General features: G+C 45.3%; 1 protein-coding gene and 1 long non-coding RNA gene across 2 annotated transcripts in view; both read right to left on the reverse strand.

Annotated features, from left to right (window-relative positions):
• The window catches only part of LOC119169860 (uncharacterized), a 159,646-nt gene that overhangs the window by 49,965 nt on the left and 85,637 nt on the right, over window positions 1-24,044 (reverse strand). The window contains exon 4 of the mRNA XM_075886558.1: window positions 8,182-8,350. Coding sequence (XP_075742673.1) covers window positions 8,182-8,350 — 169 coding nt within the window. The remainder of the gene's footprint in view (window positions 1-8,181; window positions 8,351-24,044) is intronic.
• On the reverse strand, window positions 12,573-23,938 carry LOC119170848 (uncharacterized). The gene is made up of 5 exons (XR_005109758.2): window positions 23,640-23,938; window positions 20,773-20,872; window positions 19,017-19,157; window positions 16,860-16,959; window positions 12,573-14,517 (listed from the first exon to the last, which is right to left on the reverse strand). It is a non-coding gene; the product is annotated as an uncharacterized LOC119170848 (long non-coding RNA).

The raw sequence follows: 24,044 nt of genomic DNA on the forward strand, positions 1-24,044 counted from the left end.
GGTTGGATGTGGTTATTGGGAGATTGAGGGCACGCTTGTACATCTTCCTGAGAATCACCTCAAGGACGTTCTCGTCGAACTAGTGCAGGTGGAGGTACTGAGCCGAACAGAGGACGCGACTGGTTACGAATGCATGCGTCAGCCGCAAGGCGTCTCGGCAACGTAACCCTCCGTGCTTGTTGGAAATTTGGTGGACCATACGGCCCACCTGGTCTCCCACCTTACGGAGTTTTGTGAATCGTGTATTGACTAGGCAATGTTTGTGAATAAACAGACCCAGTACTTTGATCTGAGCGTGTTCTGGGAAGGGTCCGCTTTGCAAGGACATTTAAACTTTGGTAGCGCACTTTGGCGAGGAGCGAATGTTCACAAATTATGATTTGGTCGGGGAGCATTGAAGGCTGCAGTGGCGGGCGTAGGCCTCCTCAATTTTCGCCGCTTGCTGCACGTTGGCTTCTATGTCTCCTACCAATCCGTTTTTAGCCTATATGGTAATGTCGTCGGTATAAAGTGCGTGTTGTATTCTTTGAACATTCTCTAGCTGAGCCGGTAGGTTCATCATAGCCTCATCAAACAGTAGGGATGAGAGGACCACGCATTGTGGGGTACCTCTCGTTCCTAATTGGTAGGGGCCGTGTTCTTCAATTTGTATTTGGAGATATGACTGTCGGTCAGAGAGGAATTGTCTAAAGTATCTAAGCGGTGTGTGTCCACAGTTGGTTTGGGAAAGGTGCGTCAGAATGATGTCATGGGTGACGTTCTCGAAGGCTCTCTTCAAATAGAGGGCGAGTAGGTTTTTGTCAATGAGGGGGTAGTCGATGGGATTAAAAATTTCGCGGTCTAACTGAAGCAAGACATCCTGTGCGGGCCAGTGCGGGTGGAACCCGAAAATAGTGTCAGCAAATGCATGCTGGATCTCCAGAAACTCGGATAGCCGATCTCGCACCATAGTCTCTATCAGCTTTCCCGCACAACACGTGAGAGAGATCGGGCGATGGTTATCTGTGTTTATGAGTTCGCTGGATTTCGGAATGAAGGTAACCAGGGCAGTCTTCCATTCGATTGGAAGGGGTGTCCCGACAAGTCAGGTAGTGTTTATGTACGCGAGGAGTGCGTCGTACGCCTGGTGAGAGAGACTGGCAAGTAATTTCAATGTTACTTTGTCTCTCTGCAGTGCCATTCCTCGCTTCATTTTAGCCAGGGCCGCCTTCAGGTCATGGAGCCGGAATAGTTGAACCCGCTCCGCGTCCTCGGATTCTGCATACGAGTATGCTGGCCCTTGAATGTCAAGTCGGACACAGAGGTATTGATCGCGGAGTTTGCATGCTAATTTTGAACTGCCTCCATCGAAGGCATGGATAGCCCGTTGGAGATGTTTTTTTGCTTTGGCTCTGGTTCGGGCTGGATCAATCAAGGTGCGAAAAATACGCCAAGTGTTCTGGCTGGACATCTGTCTAGCAGCCATCTTGCATCGTTCCACCCAATTGGAGTCAGCGAGCAAGGCCCCGTACTCAGGTACTGCGTCAGGTACTGCGGCGTCATCTGCGGACGAGGCTGTGCCGCGCCTCCCAGAGGCGCAGGTGGAGGTTGTGCACCGCTGGCGTAGCCTCAGAGAGTTGAACTTGAGTTACTGTCGAACAAAGGAGAGTGACCGATTCTTGCGACCATGTGTGGTAACCTGTTTCATGAGTCGAGGCCAGATTGGTGTAGTTTTTCCGGAACTTTGTCCAGTCGAGTTGGCTTGGATGTGGTGTCTTGCCAGTGGTGTGGTTGTGACGATTGTGTTGAGTATTCAGTGGTCGCTGCCGAGAGTTTTCTCGGCATTGGCACATCTGCGTGTCTAATGTTTTTGGTGAAGGTAAGGTCCGGACACGTGTCCCAAGTCACGGAGTTACCCACTTGCATTGGATATATGTAGGGTCAGTGTGAAGAGTGAGGCCCAGTGCGCACGCAAGTTCCGCTAGCTTGCGCCCACGCTTCCTATCACGCACGTACCCCCAGCGTTACCCTTGTGATCGTGAGTGGTGAAACCGCCCACGATGACAAGAAGATCCATGCCTACAGCCTTCAGGGCGCGACTGAAGAGTGTTGCGAAAGAAACATTTTCAAGTTTTGGAGAGCAGCAGACGTTGAGCATGTGTAATGGTGCGTCTCAATTATTGAGCAGAAGAAGGGTAGCCATCGCGTATGAATATACTTCTGTATTGAGTTACAAATCCACTTGCTTGGCTGTATAATTTTTGTGCACGAATATACAAAAAGAAGGGTCCCGCTGAAACGTGGAATAATTTGGAAGGCTGGCACCTTTTCCATGCCCCTGGAGGATAACCACTGCGGGAAGTGAAGCGACACTCGATAGAAAAAGCGGGAGTTGAGCCCGCTTTGCGCGGAAATAGAATCCCCAGCAGTTCCAATGAGTATTTTGAAAGGGGGTGGCCGAATGGTACCACGAAAAGCGTCTAACTTGAGGGTTGCCCACTATGGTCATTGAACTTCAAAAGAGGTTGTACGGACGCAGCTGCGGAGTCAACACTCGCGGCGAAGGTGGCGCTCTCAATTCATGTAAGTGTGCAGCTGTCACCGTCATATACATCATTTACTACGGACGCGAGGTTTAGGGATAGTGGCCAGCCACGTCTTTAATCAGACCACCGGGTAGTCGGACGCTACGCGGCAACTGTGCCAAGTGCTGGCCAAAAATTGTGGGGATGGTTTCGGTCATTTTGGCGATAGCAGATGTCAGTGCCGCGGAAAGTTGATTTTCCAAGGCATTAGGACGAGCGACCATGCGGGTCTCTAGACGAGCCTCAAGTGCAGCTTCCGCACTCAATGCTGCCTTCGGAGCCGTGGGCTCACTCTCCAAGCCTCAGTTGCAGGTGAGGAAGGATTGGTTAGCTCTTTCGATTTGCATTCTAGGAGCGCTATTTCTTTAGCAACATCTCACTATTGCCCTCGAGAGCTGCTATCTTGGTTTGCTCGGCACTGCGTGCCGCAGGGTGACAAGGGGGGCGGCGCTGCCCGTACCGCTCACCTGCGTTCCGTGTTTCACAACGCAGGCTCAGGTCCTCGCGTCACCACGTGGTGGCATCGTCGACAGTTTTCGTTTGTCGCCTTGTGGTGGCGGCTGCGTCGGCGGCCCTTTACTGTCGTTGCCAGCAGATGGTGCCGGATTCGCAGAATCGTCGTTCTGCCTTTGTGCCTCACCGGGAACGCCAAGATGGCGGCTCTTCTTCTTGACGCCGACTTCTTTTCTCTCCCGCGCTTCAGGGTGGCCACCTTATGGTTGCGAAATTTTGCCGCACACTCTCGCGAGTTTGTTGCAAGTTCACCACTACATAAAAGGCACCGCGGAATACACTCGTGAGGGGCCCGCACCCCCTCCCCAAGAGGAGCTTCTTGTCCGCACAGTCCGCGCGTGTTGGGCTGCATGTTGGGACACGCATCCGCTCGATGACCAACGGACCCACACAGGCTGCAGGCTAGATTATTACGGTAGTATTTGCGCACCGGAATAAGCACGTTCTCATAATGTACAAAACGTGCTTTCACCTTCCCGGCGAAGGTGACCCGAGCTTTGTTAGAGGATCTGAGTTACCTCACCTCGACGATGGTGCCTGCTCTTCATTGCACCTGCTCTCGAAGCGATTCAGTGCTGTCTGAGTTGCTGACGACGATGATGCCGTGGAACACATCGTCACCATTTTGTCGAAGGTATCCATGAAGCGGGATCACCCCAGGCTCAGTGTTAAAAATTCCACGAGAAGGCGATCTGCCACCGCTGGGTCCGGGATGTGGATCAATACGATGTTTTGCTCACGAGACGGCACAACCGCGATTGACTTTGCCAACTCGGGTTCAAGGTAGGCCGTGAAGGCGGCTACGTAGCGGTTCTCCGAGAAAGATTCGTGCAGCGAGACATGTTCGCGTTGGTTGAGCACGACCACGAAGTCATCTGGGCCTGGTTTTGGGAATGAGCGAGGCTTCCAGTTTGTAAAAGTCTTGCTTTTGCCTCCTGTAGCACGATATTGGAGGGTGCGTCTTGCCGGCCGGTGTTCCGGAGGCCAGCATGGCGTTGGACGCTGCTGTCTTTTCTTGAACGGACGCACGACGCGTGACTGCTTCAATCAGTGATTGGTGCCGAAAACTCGGAGTAGCGGAGTTGTCGTCTTGACAGGATGGTACAGTAGTCCAGGCCATGCCTTCCGAGTCGTAACCCCGCAGGTGAGACGCGGTGGCTGCCGTGTTACCTAGGGTGGCTGGGGCGACGCTGTCAGCGTTCCTCGCCTCCAGGTGCCAGCTTTTCCGTTCGGAATAATGGCGTCACCCCCGTGGCCGGGTGAACTTCGGTTGTAATGACTTGAAAAGTGGGCCGGCTGGGTCAAAGTTGATTCCAACGGAGTCCAGATAGATTTCTGCGTCGATGGACGTCGGGCTTAGTGGAATGTTGTTGATTGAGCCGTGGCTCCAGCTGAAGATCAACGGAGCCGATGTGCCACACGTCGTGCTTCGTCGCGCGCTCGTAATGCCTTCTCTCGGAGCAGCGTGCAACAAATATCTTGCTCTTTTGATAAACCAAGACATAATTACCGAGAGAGCAGCCTGATTTTGTAGCGAGCGGGAGTAGAGACGTGAGACGACGTCGAAGGCGGCCGATGGGATCGTGCCGATCTCGCCACTTTATTTCAAGTCTGAAGGGAAGCTGCAGCGGCTGCCAGCGTCCGACACGCCAGGCGCGTGAACTCGTTTTGTTCTCACGCAGCTCGAGCTAGAATCACGTGCTATCGGCACAGTGGAAGGTCAGGAAATCATGATGATGAAGGCACTAAATGGTCCCCCCCCCCCTTTAACGCTTTGCGTGGTTTTAAAGTGTGTGGGAAAAGAACGAGAGCGACAAATACTGTATACATTAATGGCAATCAGTAAGGTGTCCGTTGGGAAGTCCAAGTTGTTAAAGTGGGTAGGTCACCGGGAACTAGATGGGCTCTGGTGGGAAGCTCTGGGAATGGCACAGTGGAAGAGGGCCACGATGAGAGCACACTGCTGGAAGGAGTGAGCGAAACAAATAGCTTGGAATTGAGCCGTGGGCCGAGAAATTCCTCAGTGCTGCACAATAAAATTGGCACACACAATCACGTGTGGTTCTGGTGATTCTCAGCACACTTGGGCTAAGATATCGGAAAACAGAGTGGTGCGTTTGCATAAAATGTCTAGGCCAACTGGTTTAGCATTACGTTGGCACGTAATGAAGAGATCCCGAAAGTAACATCGCTACGAATAAACGCAAAGTATGATGATAATCGCATGTAGTGGAAAATAAGCTCGCTCATTGGTTAGTGCTCTCACGCCGAGAACGACAAGACGACGCCCGACAAGAACCTGTGATTAGACCTTTGATATTACGCGAAATGACGCTCGCATGCGAAAGGGCACTAAAGGACACCACACATGGCTACTACATGACCGACATGCCTATTTCAGAACCACAATTTGAGTTAAATAGTTAAATACGTGGGCACACTCAGACGTGCGCCAAAATTCGCCCTCGATATGAATTGCTGTCCAAGTGTAGATGGTGAATCAGCACTTACGCGAAACTAGGCCACCTGAAGGGTCTTTTTTCCTCGCACTCCTTGATCTTGCGTGTCGTTTTCGATCGTTGTTTAACAACAGAGCGGTTTTCCATCGAATTAAAAAAAATACCGTCTAAGTGCTGAAGCCGAACATATCGGCCGGATTTGGTTCATTTTGCGATAAGTTGAAATGTTTATATAGACATGTAAATGTCATATATGGGCATATTGCGTCTATTTTGTTTAATATTATTATCTGTGGTTTTATGTCCTAAAGGCCCGATACGATTAGGAGAAGCGGTGTAGTAGGGGGCCTCCGAAGTTTAAACCAAATCGTGTTCTTTAACGTGCGCTAACATCACACAGTACACAGGCCTCTACAATTTCGCCTTCATCTGAATGTGAATGCCACAGTCGGAATCAAACCTGTGACCTTCGGGTGAGCAGCCTAGACCCCTAGATACTTTTTCACCCTGTGTTCAGTTTTAAATGTTCTTTTTGTTTTTGTTTTTGTGCCATCATACGTCATGGTATAGTGTGACGTCTTCTAGGCTGGCAGACGCTGTCTGAACTGTATGTGAGAGCAGGGACACTTGCAATGATCACCAGCCTGTAGTTCACGCCGTCCTCTCGATTGATAACCTACCGCAGTGGTTTAGTGGCTTAGGTACTCGGCTAATGACTCGCAGCTCATGGGATCAAATCATGGCTGTGGCGGCTCCATTTTCGATGGAGATGAAATGCGGTAGGCCCGTGTGCTTGGATTGGGGTGCACATTAGAGAACCTCGCATGTTCGAAATTTTCGGAGCCCTCCACTCCGGCGTCTTTCATAATCATACAGACGCGTGCCTTTGTGTGGACGAAAACGATGACGGTGGATTTAGCGAACACCAGGTAGAGGGCCTCTGGCTATACTCGAGAACGAGGAAAACTATCTTGTGGCTTGGTTGTTTAAAACTCGCTGCTTTCGGTGTCTTAAGGTGTACTTTTGTTTTTTTTTCGCGTTTCACTGCGACACGCGGTGAGAGGCCTCGCAACCGTCGGCTTAAGCAATGCACAGGAGTTGCAACAGGTGACAATACGTCTGGACTGCATGAATGGCTCCCAGTGGGAGTGTGGAGCATCAGGCACGGTTTCGGCTCCGAACCTCCACCAGTGTCGCAGTGCAACAAGAACAAAACTCTGGTACACCTTGAGAGAGTGAAAACAGCGTGTTTTCAACAGTCCGGCCACAAGGCCGTCTTCTTCGCTATCGAGTATAGCCAGACGCCTAGTACCTCGTGTCCGCTAACTACCCCATCGTCGTTTCCGTCAACGCGTAGACACGCGTCATTATGTTAATTTTTGGGCACTAACCACGCATATCTATCCGTTCGATTGGTCAAGAAGATAAGAAAAATTAATATTACACGAATTGGATCGATGCATTGGTGATTTCTCCATAAGGGGTCAATCGGTAGCCTAGTCAGCTAAAAAGTTGTGTTTCTTGCCCATGCGGGCATTCACGGTGCTACATCTTTTATGAACTCGCTTTTGTCTATCTGTCTGTCTGACGATTGTGGTTCATATCTGGTGCGGTATTGATAGTAGGCATGTTGTTGCTCTTAGCGTTGTGAGGTGTCATGTTGTGTCTTCTAGTGTCGAGGTGTCGTTCTGTAGAAGCAGTTCAGACAATTCCCCAACAAGCCCACATTGCAACGCTTGCTTTACCGGTCCTCATACCTTGAAGTTCCCCGCACAAATAAGTCCAGCGCCTCCTTCATTCCATTCAATGCCAGTGCGAACGCGCGCTCTTCAACGAGAGCCGTCGCTCCATCTTAGTTCAGAGAGTAGTCGTGAAGTGACGCCACAGGAGGGGTAGGGCAGCTTGTAAGACACGTGCTTCAAAACACTAGCTTCCCACGGAAACGCGATAGACGTGTGTGCCTCTCTAATCTCATGTGTCTATCATATTTGTTCCCAGGTACTCGTTCTTTGTCGCTGGAAGCCATGCCGCCGCCACTTCACAGCGTTACCTATACAGCAGCATCACCGTCACGCGTTCCCGCTGGTTTCGCGCATAGCGCCCAAACGGCGACACGCTACGTCATGGATCAACCTGGACTCATTCATACCCGTGCGAGACCACAACGAGCGGAATACAGAACTCACCAACAGCGGTAACACTGACGTGTCTCATTACAATAGCCATAAGTGTGTCTAAACATGTGCCACTTACAGAGCCAGCGTGACCACAAACGTTGTGATAAAGAGGAACGCAATACGCCGCCCCGCGGATCTGTAAACAACTGAACAAAAAATTACTTTCTATGATAGCCGTCTTGAGGCACTGCATGAAGAGCTCTCTTCTCCGTGACCGCAATGCACAAGCGAAGGCTGGATGATGGGCGAGAGCAGGAAAGGACTGAAGAAGAGGCTGGTAAAAAGCTAGATCAGGCGCATTTGACTGGCATTGTTAAAATAGAGAAGGCACTGTTAAGTATTCTAGGTTGTCTTGAAAGTGCGTGTTATCAATTCCTTGCGTGAGCTTCGATATCCGAAAAGCTGTAGGATAGGTATTCAACAAGATATATTTGAACAGATGAAGGCAAAAATAGAAGGCGCAGTTGCCTTGTACTTGTCGATGGCGTCCATAGTTTCAGTAGTACTAGAATTGGCTGGGAAAATAACGTTGATTCCTCCGTCCAGCAAAATTATCATGGCATAAAGCATCCCCGAAAGATGTGTAATAGGGTTCACTGCAAGGAGCACGTCTTGATTCCCAAACGGCGTTATAGATCTGAAAAAGAGACGCGCGCAAACACTGGTTACTACGCATTTACTTCCTTAAGGTAAACAATAAATATTTTGAAATGAAAAATTATGTGGCATTTTATTCGATTCAGTACTCGAAGCGATTGGTGTATACTTGTATTGCTGATCATTTTTTGAATAAGCGTTCGCTGATGTGAAAAGGTAAAAAGAAAAGAAGCGATGGAACAGCGAGATGCTACGCTTATTGGTTTAAATATTTGAATTACAAAGATGCATAGCCCAAGCGCAAGTTGCCCACTACGCACAAGGGCCGTCCCGCAGGACCTGAATAACGATAATAAATTAATGATTAAGGGGCCATCGAGGTGGTTTTGACCGATAGACAAAGAAGTTTAGTTTAAACCTTGAGTCCAAGTGAAGCAAAAGTTACATCAGTGGCTAACGGGGAGGTGATTAGAAGTAAATATGATGAAAGTGTAATGAAAAAATGTGTACAAAAAGATTACTTGCTAAAAGCAGAGACAGTACCTGCGAACTTCGAATTACGCATCCCATGCTTTACACTATTTCTCCTGTACAATCCCCTATACTTTCCTTTGCACCATTGTCTGAAAATTTTATATATTGGTATGCTTACCATAGGAAAACGAGCTCTTGAATCCCCACACATCTTCTTCATTGATGGGTATATTATTTCAGAAGTTATCTGTCTTTCAGGCTAGACTGTCTGATATGAATAAGAACAATTTCTCCTAACTGTCGCTTTATAAATTCGCAAGAGGAACACAATAAAAAATGTTGCCTTTGTATAAGTTTCTCTTGCAGGTAAACTATCAAAACAAGGCGTGTGACGTTTTTAGTGTGCTTCTCCCATCCCTCCCTGCTTAGCTTCCAGCACATTCGTCGGTACGAGAGAGAATGCGATTGCAACCTGTGAGAAATTTTTGTAACTCCACTCGCACTTTACGTATTCCTAAAATTTTTGCGGCGCTGAATTAGTGAGGCAATACGCTTTTCCAGTGAATTTTTCATGGTTATCAAAAAGTGTCTCAGGGCGTCTTTGTTGTTCTCTGCGTTTTGGGCGGCCCAAAAATGTTAACACGTGGACGCATACCAACTCGCTCAGCTTTCAGCGATACTGCAATAGGTCTGGGTACACTTTAGGTAAAAATAATTTGCAAATATAGTAATTCTGAGTGGTAGCTTGGCTATTAAAAAATATTTGAACTGTATTCTATTCATATTACACTTTATGATATAACTGGGTTATTTGCATTTTCTTTGAACCCCATATTTACCGTTTTACTTTTCAGCAAATGTTGTAACAAGCTGCTACAACAAAAAGTAAGTGAATGACTCTAGTTTTTTTTTACAGTTAAGGCTTTGATGAGATCAAAACCAGAAATGATTTAGGCTCCACGGTTGACCACCGCCACTTCCGGACACCGTAACTGCTATCACCCGAAATATAAAAGCACTGGCATGGTTCTTCGGTAGAATACTCGATCGTCAGGCTGAGGGCATGGGTTAAAATTCCCTGTGATGGCAGATATATTATATATATATATATATATATATATATATATATATATATATATATATATATATATATATATATATATATATATATATATATATCTTTATTCATAAGCGTCATCTTCCCTTGTGCACATACTTATCATCATTAGTCTGACCTGTGTTGTAGGGCAGACGCGTGGAGAGTAAAATAAGTGTCTTGCAGCCAAAACGTTGCCTTACAAGTGGTGGAGAGTGCTTTCTCGTCTCTGGTCCTCTCCCTGCAGCGCTTTTTTGTTATCTGACTAAAAACCATCCCTGGAGCTCTGGTCGGGTCGCCGTGTGCGCAGCCAGCCCACGGTCATGTCACAAGACAAGCACAACAACACGGCTCCATCCACCCTGCCTGCACCCCTGGGCATGCCTTCTTGAACGGTCACCGCCACTCCAAAAGATCACCCGATGTTCGCCAGCCTTCGCGGTGAAGACGTTAAAGACTGGTTGGATGAGTATGATCATGCGAGTGCGATTAACTATTGGCATGATTCTGTGAAGCTGTCCCGTGTACCATTGTATTTAATGGGGGTCGCTAAAACTTCGTTTTTCAACCGTCAGCTGAATTTCCCAGACTGGCCTACCATTAAGCAGCAGCTTCGTCTGATATTTGTAAACCCTTCTATTCGAGCAGACGTTACCAAGCGGAAGCTTGCTGAACGTCTTCAAAACTCTGGCGAGTCCTATACATCGTACATTAAAAATGTCCTCCCCCTATTCCATCGCGTCGATAGCTCAATGGCGGAGCATGATCGCGTTCGCCACCTGCTCAAGGGCATAGGCGCCATCGCATTTGACACTTTAGCGGCAAAAAACCCCACCACGGTCGCGGATATCATCAGTACGAGACAGCAACTCGATGACCTTCAACTTATACGTTTGCAACCTGACACAGCAGATTGCAGGCTCCGTGCATTGATACGGTCCATGATCTGCGAGAAGCTGCAACTCCAGGCCACCTCGTCGTCTTATTAGCTCCGCATGACGCCTTCTAGAGGCAGCATCCACAACAACGTGAGGGAGTAACTAGCGTCCATGACGTGTGAGCATGTCCTGAGCTCGCATACCACTCCAATGCCGACCTATGCTCAGGTGGTTGCAGCGTCACCTTCTCAGCAATCACCACAGTATGGGTCAGCTACACAGCCTTCACTGAATGTCCTTGCCCCAAGGACAATGCCTCCTTTTTACTGTGCCTGGCGTCTATCTCGACCAATTTGCTATTATTGCGCAATACGCGGCCACATCTCACAGTTCTGTCATCGACGTCAACAAGAGGAAAAGCGCGGCTATGGTGACTTCGAGAAAGATAAGTTTGCCCCTGCTTCACAACATCACCACCCATATGAACTGTACCAACGCCAATCACCATCTCCACAGCACTTCAATGCAGCCAGTACCTTCTGCTCCTCACGCCGTCGCTCCCCGTAGCCTATGCACCGTTACTCGTCCCCGCTTCGTCCGGCTACCACGGCATCTGATTGTCGCCCGGAAAACTAAACAGAGCAGCTTCAGAAGAGAAAACTGCATCGAGCTCCTCCGGAACGCCCCTCAAATGTACTTACAGTGTGTGTTGAGGGTATATGGACTGAAGCCTTGGTGGACACAGGTGCATCACTCTCAGTTATTAGTGTGGACTTGTGTTACCGTTTGCGCAAAGTGAAGAAGCCTTATGATAGCTCCTCTTCGCTGTGCTAATGCGGTTTTTGTTCAGCCTTCAGGTGTTTGCACAGCACGAGTTTTTATTGAGGGCATCCTTCACTAGGTACAGTTCCTTCTTCTGTCATCGTGTACTAATGCGCTCATTTTAGGGTGGGACTTTCTCTCCTCAGTTACAAACGTGATATCTTGCCGTCAGAGGGTGATTCGCATGTCAGATACAGCGCTTTCGTCTGATTACGATGCTCATAGCCAGTGGTTGGATGATTGATGATTGATTTATATGTGGGGTTTAACGTACCAAAAAAATCATATGATTATGAGAGACGCCGTAGTGGAGGGCTCCGGAAATTTCGACCACCTGGGATTCTATAACGTGCACCCAAATCTGAGCACACGGGCCTACAACATTTCCACCTCCATCGGAAATTCAGCCGCCGCAGCCGGGATTTGAACCCGCGACCTGCGGGTCAGCAGCCGAGTACCTTAGCCACTAGACCACCACGGCAGGGCCATAGCCAGTGGTTCGTCACCGCTGATGACTGTTTTATTCCTCCATGTAATGAGCTTATTCTGACCCTGACATCAGATAAGATCAGTAATGGTGATGTGTTCCTAGCAATGTGTGGACGCTACATCTCTGGTGGACTCACCATCGCTCCTAGCCTGGTGCGCTTTCGTGATGGCAGAGCTTTAGTTAGGGCAGTAAACCCTACTTATTTTCCTGTTGCACTGCCCCAGGGAACCAGTGTGGTTCGCTTCACAGATACCAAACCACTTCATCTGGTGCCCCTTCACGCAGACTCACCATCTTTCTCTATCACAGTAAAAAAAGAGGACCCTCCTTTATGGTGAATGCTGAAGGTATAGCGGTGCCGAGCGATTCGGCGAGCAAGAATACAACTATCTCCTTAAGACGTAGCCTTTTCACGGAAGTCATGCTTCAGCACAGTTACACAGAACCCGTTACTCTATTAAGAACACAATTACTATTCTGTGACCAAAATACGACAAGTTCCTTCGAAAAAAGCATTCTTACGTATTTTATATGTTATTGCAACTAATACAAAAGTGTTTGTATTCTTCCACACAACAGTATGCAGTATTGTTCTGCACAATAATCTGCTGTATTGTTCGTACAACCGTATGCCACACCAAAGCTGTGCCATGCAGAATGCTTTCAAAATATAGCAATGGAGGATTTCATTTATGTTCTGCGTGCCTCTGACTGTGAGTTATTTGTGTTGTTTGACGGCAAGTTTTGTTGGCTGTACACGCTGTTAATTAAGTTTTTAAGCACACCTTCATCTGCAAGTCAACACAGGGTTCATAGAATGATTACAACCTACCATATGTTTTGCACAGGTAGCATGATTTTGTGGAATGAATGCAGTCATTCATGGCTAGCTCCCTGAAGTACCTGTTTGTTATGTACACAACACCAAATTGAACAGGAGTAAAGTTGTACTGAACTCTACATAAAGGACACAAGAATAGAGTGTGCAGCAAACAAAGGCACAAAGAGCACATGACATGTTTATAGAGCTAATTGCGGCACTGAAATGACAAAGGTGCGACTGGCCGAGCATACACAAGCTTGTCCCATCCTTGTAATTTGAAGTGCTACGCTAAATTTTACGAAAATGTTACACCAACAAGGCCGAAAGTTTACCCGTGCGCCACGTTCACATTACACCCTCCCTTTCCCCATTTTGCAGATTTCTTTTTGTTGAGCCAATCTGTACATGCAAAGATGTTTCAAACTGCATGTGAAATAATGAGTGTAAAAAGTTTACTTGGACTTGCAATTAATAAAGTTGCATAAAAGTGTTCCCACTTAAGCAGATGGGAGTTGCAGCATACATTGGCAAAAAGTCAGTGAAGGTTGACCAGCTCTTTAACAATATACATCCTCGTGAACTTGTTGTTTTTGGAAGTTACTGGTTGACAACAAATAAACCAATATTCCAAGTCGCCCCCTCCCTCCCGATCTGTCTCCAAGCCACTTTCAAGCACTGTTTATATAGATGCTATAGCCTTATTGTCCAGCAGTTAAACTGAGTCTTGAAACAAGCTGCAATGGAGGCAATAGCAGCATCCCCTTTTTGCAGTCTTTAAACCTCTGAACTCTTTCTGCCCATTTTGCCAATAGGAGTCGCGTTGCAATACCCTAGTATACTTTGTAGAAGACCTTCTTATGATCATGTGCAGGTGTGCGGTCCGTGAACGTATATTTCAAGGTATACCAAAAAGCAGTGAAGATTTGAGTGAGGTAATCGATAAAGTATAAAGCGAAAACTGTGTCGCAACTTTCATGGGCAAAACAAATGAAAAAAAGTCACCAAAACCTAAAGAACGAAATGAGGATGTTGCTTAAGTTTTCCATGCAACATGTTCTGACACGGAGCTTGTTCAACGCTGCTGAGTGACAAGACATAGCTGAAGCCTGAACAACTTTACTATGCCAAATCGTGTACAAAGGTGACAAAACAAAAAACTTCTGGAGTCGCGGTCCATTCGTTACCATGTATCGGCTTCCAACAACCCAGGCCTTCTATATATCAAAGTTTACAAGAAAATATGTGACCAGTGTACTGGTTGAATTTTGCACTCTTATTGCCAGCATATACTGAGAACACTACCTGCATAGATGGCGAAGCTTTCATGTCATTTTGTTATTATTTGTTGTGCAAGCTCAGGGTAAACAATTTACACTTAAGCCACAAACCAGAGTGTATGTGAGGGTAGTTTGTGTGTATGCACTGTGCTGCATTATCTTGCAGATGTGTGAATCATACCTGCTGTAGCATGCCAAATGAACAATGAAATGCACTACTACATGCTTTTTTGAACACAACTTTGGCAGATGTATTCAAAAACACAATTGTCAAAAGTGCTGAAAGCCCGCTTATGAAACTGTGTGCATGGCCCATGAACAGCTCCACTTGGCTCCTTTCTATATGTCTGAAAAAGAAGTACAAAAAAAGTATTGTAGCAGCAGCAATGTTCAGAGTTGAAGCCACTATGGTGTCTACTACATACATCACCTCTGTTCACAAAACTATTTCATGAATCACAAAAGCAGATGGTATTTCTAGACTAGAACAGATCACATGCAAAGAAGCTGCAGGATGCTACGAAGACCTATTGCTATAGCAGACTAGAACTAAATGTTAAACGCACTATAATTTAACTGCGAAAGAATTCATAGACTAGCATAACAAATTCCATTTAAGTAGTGCCATGGTGTGGCAGTTACAATTTCTATAGCTACTAACACCAAGGAGAGTTACTGGGGTGAACAAAAGAATTTTGCATTATATTATGAAATCTTACACAAGACAAAGCATACTGTAGACTACTGCAAAGGCCTACGTGCGGCAGGCAACATATTGTTACGGCACATTTGGAGCGAGAAAGAGAAGCTGTGAGATAAGAGGATCAGGACTTCGTTGTCCTTTCTGTAGCCTCAACCCAACCAACACTCAGCATGACAGAATGATGGATGGGTACACATCGCCTTATTCATAACATCATGGTGGAGGTATTAGCCTGATGAAGACAATGAATAATGCATCAACAGAAATGGTGAGCATCAAATTAAGAAGCAAGGCTTGCATATACAGTTTTTTAAAATCCAATACATGACAGTTTTAGATCTCATTACGGCAGGAGCTAACATGAAGATGGGGGCTTGAATGAGTGCCATCGCTAAACTAAGTGTGTTGTTCGAGCAAATTTTTGAATAAGATAATTTGTCTAAGTTGTGGTAGCAACCTTGATGCAGTTTGCTGCCTGGATAAAGAAAAGTTCTGTTGTCGAATAACAAGCTCTAACATTCGTTCAATGATTTCTTTTTTATTTATTTATTTATTTATTTATTTATTTATTACACCCTTGGGGCCAGAGGCATTACAGAGGGGAGTGGTACAGAACAAAGGCATAACATGAGGTAGCATGGTTACAAAAAACGTTGTGTACATAAAAAAGGAAAAGGAAAGACAAAACAAATTAGTATTATCGTAACAATGTGGTCACACAAACACAGATTAAACATCAGATATTTCTGCATATACAATATTGGCTAAGGCAGCACGGAACAGTTGGTTATCGGTGATACCCGCAATTTCAGCGGGAAGGTGGTTCCATTCCCGCTTTTTCATTAGGTATACATCTCAACACATGAATTAAAAATCCTCAACTTTAACAAATGCTGATATTGTAATGAATACTGGGTGCAAAACTTAAACTGCAGAGGACAAGGCATTTACCAGAGGTCTGGCTGCTCAATAGTTTTATACCACTATGGCCATGATGCTAAAAATGAGCGATTCAACAAGAAGACTTCAATTTACCAGAGTAGCAAACCGTACCAAGGTTACTGCCACGACTTGGACAAACGATTTTTGTTCAAACATTCGAAACAACATAATTTTGAAAAATCTTGATTGGCTCCAAAAAAACTTTAATGATTTGACCCCCTATCAAGTCCCCCCCTATCATCATCTTAACTTCTGCCATAATAAGACAACTGTCATGTAGTGTTTGATAGAACTATAAGATATGGACAGTAAGCCTTTCTTCTCAATTTAACACTCACCCTTTACGTTTATGCTTTAATGACTGTCTTATCAGCCAAAGATTCCTGGGTAAAAATGTGTGAACACGTCTTCAATTTTTATTGTGAGAAGTTTTTTCAACTCTTGGTAAATGCCCTTAAAACAAACAATGTAATTTTATTCTACAAGAAAAAATCACTTTTGTAAAAAGTATACAAAAAACACTGCATTTTGCCATGTTTGATTTGATTGATAAGTGGGGTTTAACGTCTTAAAATCGCCATATGATTATGAGACGCCATAGTGGAGGGCTCCGAAAATTTCGACCACCTACAACATTTCCGCCTTCATCGGAAATGTAGCCGCTGCAGCCAGAACTCAATCCCGCCACCTGCGGGTCATGAGCGAGAATCATTTTTCTATGTTTCCTCACGACCAACATCAGCATAAATTGAAACAAAAAATATTTCGATATCATAGCCTTGATATTTTGCTGACAAAGAAACAAAGACTGTGGTAAAAGCATGAAGCAACAATCATGTGTCAGTTATTTTTGTCCCATAACTCAATTTCTGAGCACATGGTTTCAAAGGCCTCTGCTGTATTAGAAAGTTCTTTCCCAAAAATAGTGCTGGAACAACTTCCCACATTGAGGTGTCAAAGCACCAGTTTTGGAAAATATTGCAAATGGCCAAGAAACCACTTCACAGATTAACATGACAAGACCATGAACTCGCAAATACTAACAGGTTAATGTTCAGTCACAGTTCCTGAGGCAGCCCGATGACTTCTGTGTGTCCATCTGTACTGTCTTCCATTTGCCTTTGGGCCAGTTTTTGTAGAATGCCTGTGGAAAAAACAAAAAACATTAGAAACAATTCACTTTTTCTAGCATGCACCATGTAACACAACTTGACTTTCTCGTGAGGTAGCAGACTCGAAAGCATGCTAACAGCTGCTGCCTTATATATGTATATCACATACCCCAATAGCAGGCTCCAAAATAATGCCCAGTCATTGTTAAACGAGAAGTCTAACAGAAGAAAACACAACAACATTTTACACTAGAGATAAATTTAACTTCCTAATACTCACTCAATAACCTATTTTCCTTACGCATTATATGCATACATCTTGAAAAGACTGGGCTTGCAAACATCGCCACAGGTGAGTCAGGGCACTTCAAATGCCAACTAACAATGAGAAGGCAGATTAACGAAACTTTTAAGACAGTTAACCAGAGGCTCATCTTTCAATCTATCTTTATATCACGACGTAAATAGATGCCGAAATTCGAAGCATGCTGTTTTGTACAAGCACAAAAATATAGAAATGCAGCTAATGATTGAGGCTTGGCATAGTGACATCTGGTAGTGCATATGTGAGCCAACCATTGAATAACTCAACGAAGAAATTAAATGCTGAGCAGTTATCTCTCACATAGACCAACAGGCATGCCGTTTTGATTGATATCTCCACTTGCCTTGTTTCATTTGTAGCTTAATGTCAACTTTTCCAGTTGGTGGTTGCAGTGTCTTGACTACTCTCTCAAGTCTATGTTTGCATGCCCTGCCTTTTTACCATGATTACCAACTTACTAAGCAGCTCACCTCTCATATTTTAATTATGTATACAATCTAGAATTACTACTTTGTTCATTTATTGTAACAATAATAATGGGGTCCTGATTGTGAATGCCAATTCAAAAGCACTAAGGCCTCAAGCATTTTTGCCTCCTTCAAAAGTGCAAATGCTGTCCTAAAGATCAAATCCACTCAGTGTGGGGGTCGTTCACATGGTAGCATAGCTGTAAGCAACGTAAGATAAATTTTAGGACTATGAAAAGAGCTCCAAGTAAAAGCAAGACACACAACTAGCAAGAAGCCACATATTATCCGTCCTAGAATCTAATTCTGGTAACCTAGAATGCTGTGGCACAGGCCATGCATCTCGGCAATTGTTCCGCTTTTCTTTCTGAACCAAAGGTGAGGAGAGTCAACATTGATATCTACTGAGTGCTCTGAAAACAGCAGTTAAGTTGCCAAAAAGTAAAAGCCAAAATCCCGAAAAAAGCTCTACGACTAGCAAAATATAAACACCTTATGATGCAGGTATGCACAAAACACCGTTTTAGATGCGCTGGTTGAATAGGTATTAGGTAAACAAAACAGCAAAGCAATGAACTGCCAGCTATGTAGCTGCAAAAGCGGAGAAAGGAGGTGACTCTAGTGCCATGAAAAATTCATGCAAGTACTATCAACAGGAAAAGCTTGGTAAATGTTGAATCCACAACAAATGAGAATTTCCGCTACATCGGTAGTTAACACTTATAATTAAAATATAGGTTACCATCTTGACTACAGTCACAAGGTAAGGAAGCATGACGTCAGTGATTGTGCAATCAACATGCAGCCATCAACTTAGCAAGGCCTCATTGATGTGCCACTATGCTACATCGGCATGGTGAGGAAGTACTGTGCAAGGCATAGGTGAGATAAACAAATATGCAGCACGTCTCACATCGACACAATCTATACGGCATAATTTTAAGGCCAAAACAATATTTCATATTGCAGAGAGAACCAACCGACAGTCAGTGCAAAATAATATCACTTCGCTAGCGAAGAGTATACACTGGTCAGGCATGAAAGGGTCACCATAATTGTTTTTCGAAATGAAGTTTCTGTGATACTCACGCAATGCGATTGCTGTAGCATTCTGTATGAATTAGCAAGATGGTTTGGAAGGTGATAAAAAAGAAAGACAGAGCCAAAGCTGCCTAATGGCACTTTGAGAGAATGTAAAACACACTGTGGAGAGAATTACTTTTAAAGACATATCCCTATAAGCTATAAGACTGACAATTAACATGCATACTCTATGCAACATAGGAATGTCTCACACCTTTGCAAGAACTTTACTGTGGTGGCTGCAATGTCTGTGTAGGCCAGATGCAGCCAGCCCATGACTCTCAGGCATCTGATTCATTTGTTGAAAAAAACTTGTGGCTCACATCCTTGTAGCACTGCTTTTGGGAGGTGCTTCCTGCGATAAAAAAAGTAACACAACACAATTAGGCTCTCTAAGCACTCACATGAAATCCACATTGGTGCCTTTAAAGAAATTTTCAGCTATAGACTGAACCACAGCAATACTCTCTTCTGTTATAATGGAACACCTTATTGCTTTCCCTGGCCTGATTTCTTGCTTTCACCTATGAGACAATCCAGCAGATGTTAAGCTTCAGTTGAGGAGGAAGCAGTTGAAACGCATAAATTTAATATACCATATAAAAAATAATAGAATAATTTTGCATGATATATGAAATTTTAATTCTTGTAATGTGCCACCACCAAGAAATGAGTGAGCAAGCTGTGACGTTAAGGTGTCGCAAAATAATGGAGTTTATGGTAAATGCAATTAGCTGTAAGTGCCTGTTGAATCTACTCGAGTGCATTTAGCAAACCTGTGTAATAATACTGACAGACAGAGAAAACCCAGTTCTCACTTAGCTGCCCCCATCACAGCATCTTGTTGCTTCACATAAGGGTTCCTGGTATGCAGGACGCAGATGCATGAACTTTGTGGCTATGTCGTACCACAGTGAATGTGATCGACATCTGCTCGAACTACATGAGCAGCAGCTGAGAAATGCTCCATTGTGCAATTAGCTGTAACAATGCAGTATTGCTAGCTATCAGTCGCTTCACCGTACACCCACAACAAATTTTGGCATCAGCAAGGTTTCGCAGTGTATACAAGCGTCTTAACACAGTATTCAATGCTACCAACTGCATTCTCTATTTTTCTATCTAGATGCATAGAACGTGCACACAGTAGCCAATGACAGCACCAGTAGCCAATAATTGCACCTAGTAGAAGAGCCCATTCTAGGTATTCTAAAAAATTCATAGACAAGAATCAGGCACATCACTCAAGCCTGTTGTTTAGCATCATAGGTGAAAGTGTGCTTGTAAACGTAAACAAAAAAATTAGCAACTGACCATGAAAAATTGTAAAAACTATGTTTATGTTTGGCAGAAACAAATCGCATACAGTAAAGACAGTCCAAGACACTGCAATGATAAGGTTGTAAATTTCGAAGTGCCTCACTATTCTTCACACTATCCATGCATTTACAAGAAAGACAGGAATGCTTGCTGCAAAACACAATCAAGTTTTACAGTTTTTGCGAAATTCCACTTGCCAGTACCCCATCTACAGAAAGGCAACATTTTGCGAAACCAAGTCACGTTTCCAGACGAAACGCACTCGCTATGGTGACAAGTAGCTGGAGTACTCTTCTACAGCATAGTTTATTGGAACTAAAAACTACGATAATAATTTCTTATATAGCTAGCAAGAGCCTTTGTACTGTTGTTTATTTGAAGCAATTTGATCTCAGTGGGGGGCCACATATGAATGTGTGCAAAAACACAGTGACTGGTTGTGCAGCAAATTCAAACTATGCTCATTCATAGAAACCATTGAAATAAAGGCTGCACATAATTAACACTTTGGCACGAATAGTGCTAAGTTGGTAGGTAGCATTATTCGTGATATTACTCTGTATACCTTCACTTATTTTGCAATATTTTCACTTCGACTTGCCTAGCTCAAAGCAACACTCTTTTTCAATAAATGGAACTTAGTACATTACCTTTGAGTTAGCCACAGATGCTGAAAACACCTCTTAAGGGATGCTTGGCTCACCGTGTGGCCAGCACTGCACAGTTCGTCAGAGCACTTCTGTTTGCTACCTGCAGTACCCAGCAAAAAACTTAGGCATTCAAACAAAAACAAAGCAAGTATGGCAGCAGCATTTTGTCCTTTAGGGATAGGGGGAAGGGGTACTGCAGCATTGTTCTTCATAAGCTACACACACATGCATTAACTATTTGACGCATCAACAGTAGAAAAGAGGGGAAATGGTTAGAGGAGACAAACGGCGGCATATTTGAAATCCTCCAAAGAAGGCAGAAACACTCACTTCAGATTTTACAGTATATATTCTGTGCCATCTATAAAAAGTACGCAAAGTGCTGAATTTCACTAAAACTTACGCACTATTAAGCCAATGTGAAACGACAACGTATTGCACTCGCTTCGCTGTCCAGCTGGTGCTTCTGAAATTTCCTGAAGTTGCACAGACAGCAACTAAGTGGCCTGGCCAAATTTAAGTATACCCATTCCAACAAGCACCCCTGGCTTCAACTCCAAGTGACAGCACCAAATGAAGTTATTTAATAGTGGCATGCGACTAATGCTAATCACCTAAGCGTTTGAATAAAAAATGCAAGTATATATCAGTTTCATGTTCGATTTCTATTGCTAATTCTTCCGCATGTCACCTTTTATTTGATGTTGGGTATCGAGATAAAAGCAAAATATTTTTAAAATATAGTATTACAATATGTTTACCAGCAACAGTCATACTACATTATACCAAATAGTGCTAGCGATATCACTGCAAATATTCAGAGCAATGAAGACGGCTTATCTCAGAGACCTTCACAGTATTTCATTGAGCTGCAGTTAGAGGCGGCAGCTGCTAAATGAACTTTAAACCCCTTCTTTCATAAATCATGTGAGCTGCTTTTCTTCAAAAAACTTGCGGGCGCAAGGTGCAAGTATTGACGGAAGTAGATATAGCCCCGGCAACGGGGGCTATACCACCCGGAGTTGATGTGCCGGCACTCTTGCCAAATCATTACAGCGAAGGCAGCTTCTTTTTCCCTTTTCGCCCTATGAGCTTGGGAAGCGCCCCCGTGCTAACGCACCGTGGAGCCCTCGGGGTCGCTCCGATCAGGCGATTTCTTCCGGATGGCGTTTCCGTTTTTTTCTTTTTTTAATACATTTTTTTCTGATAGCCAAACAGCGAGAGCCGCGATGCGCCACAGCATAGGTCACTGGCGCCCAACTGAGACAAGAAAATCACTAACGGTCACTGCGAAAGCAAGGTTCCTTTTGGCGTTGCATAAGTGGTCGCCAGAATGGGTCAGTGTTGCCAGACTGCCGCTAAATTTGACTGCAAAAATTTTTTACTGTAGTTGTGGCTTCTCCTTGAGAATTTGGTGCCATCCGCGGTGCATTTCGCGAACGAGCGACGCTGGCCGTTTTAATTAACGGAATGAACCGCGCCTAGCAGAAGTCGAGCGCGGCACTACTGCGCAATTAAGAGGCCGTTTTATTTACCGGAATGAACCGCACATTGCAGAATTTGTTTTATTTACGGAATGAACCGCGCCTAGCAGTAGTCGAGCGCGGCGCTGCTGTGCAATTAAGAGGCCAATTTAATTAACAGACTGAACTGCGCCTAGCAGAAGTCGAGCGCGGCGCTGCTGCACAATTAAGAAGCCAATTTAATTATCGGAATGAACCGCGCCTAGCAGAAGTCGAGGCACGTTCTCTTGCTGTGTGCGCAGCTGTGCGATTAAGATATCGCGTCTTAGTATTAGGGATGACGGAGAAAACTGAATAGAGTCGCAGGAGGTGATGCGCTGCCCCCTCCCCTTTACTTTTCTTTTTTTTTTCTCAGCTGATCGTGTCGCGTCGACCGCGCGCTACGACGGGGGACTCCTAATTGCGCGGCAGCGCCACGCTCGACTTCTGCTAGGCTCGGTTCATTCCGCTAAATAAAACGAATTCTGTAATGCGCGGTTCATTCCGTTAATTAAATTGGCCTCCTAATTGCACGGCAGCGCCACACTCGACTTCTGCTAGGCTCGGTTCATTCCGTTAATTAAAACGGCCAGCGTCGCTCATGCACTCGCGAAATGCACCGCTGATGGCACCAAACTCTTACGGAGAAACCACAACTACAGAAAAAAAATGTTTTAGCCAAAATTAGCGGCAGTCTGGCAACAAACACCCCGAAGTCTGGTAACTGATTTTTGCAACGCCACACGGAACCTTGCCACTGCAAAAATAGCGAAAGCCTAAAGGAGAACAAGCTCGACGTAACTTAAGCAACTACTGCCGGCACAAGACCTGCAAACAGTAAAATAAACGCTGCCGGCAGAATATGCACCGCTAACATCCGTAAGTGCATTATTGCAATCAGATACATCCCAGCTGTCATACCCCTGCTAGTCAAAGTGGCTTGTTTATCTACACGGAACAAGCCAACTGAACTTCGGTCGTGTTGCGTGATAACGCAACAGCAACGAAGGATGGGATGCGCAGTTTTGTCAGTCACTCACCCAGAAAGTTGAGGAATTTTCGTCAACTATAACGCAATGCGTACTGTAACACGACAAGTGACAGCAGCTATCAAGCCCACACCACTGAACCCCTGGGAACCAACTTCATGGTCAGGGGCACGCGACACCGTTGCACAGAATTCGCAAGTACGCCGTAACCGCGCACGCGAATTAAAAAAAAAAACCGCTTTCGAGTAAGCCTCTGTGCGACTTCGAAGCAGCGTAAACATTCAAGCCATGAGCATTTAGTCGGCAGTACTGTGGTCGGCAGTCGGAACAGGCCGAAGGCGGAGAAAATTCACGAGAGCTGTAAGATAGGACTTACCTGATAATGAAATCCCCAAAACTTGTTCGCTGGTCAGTTGGCGGGAAAGATCCGACGCAATGGTAACTCGAAGTAGTGAAGTTAACGACACCTTGCGCAAACTACTGGTGGCATATTGTCCGACTTCACGCAACCACAGGTTAGCCAATCAGAATAGGACAACGACTACACGTCTTGGTGTCGCAAATCGCCGTTGAACATGGTCGTTTCTAACGGGCCCTCCCTCGACCGCGACGTTACAAGCGTCCATGTTGGCTGGCGAGCGCCGGGCATGGGTGACCTTGCTTGCGCCGCGTCCCTTCCTCCTGTGCCGCATACATACATCACGTGACTACGTCGGAGAGTTGTTATTGCGACCCGCCGGCCGACGCACCGCCGCCTGCATCGGCGCGCGCCCCGCTGTGT

This window comes from Rhipicephalus microplus, chromosome 2, assembly GCF_043290135.1.
Source record: "Rhipicephalus microplus isolate Deutch F79 chromosome 2, USDA_Rmic, whole genome shotgun sequence".
NCBI classification, from domain to species: Eukaryota; Metazoa; Arthropoda; class Arachnida; order Ixodida; family Ixodidae; genus Rhipicephalus; species Rhipicephalus microplus.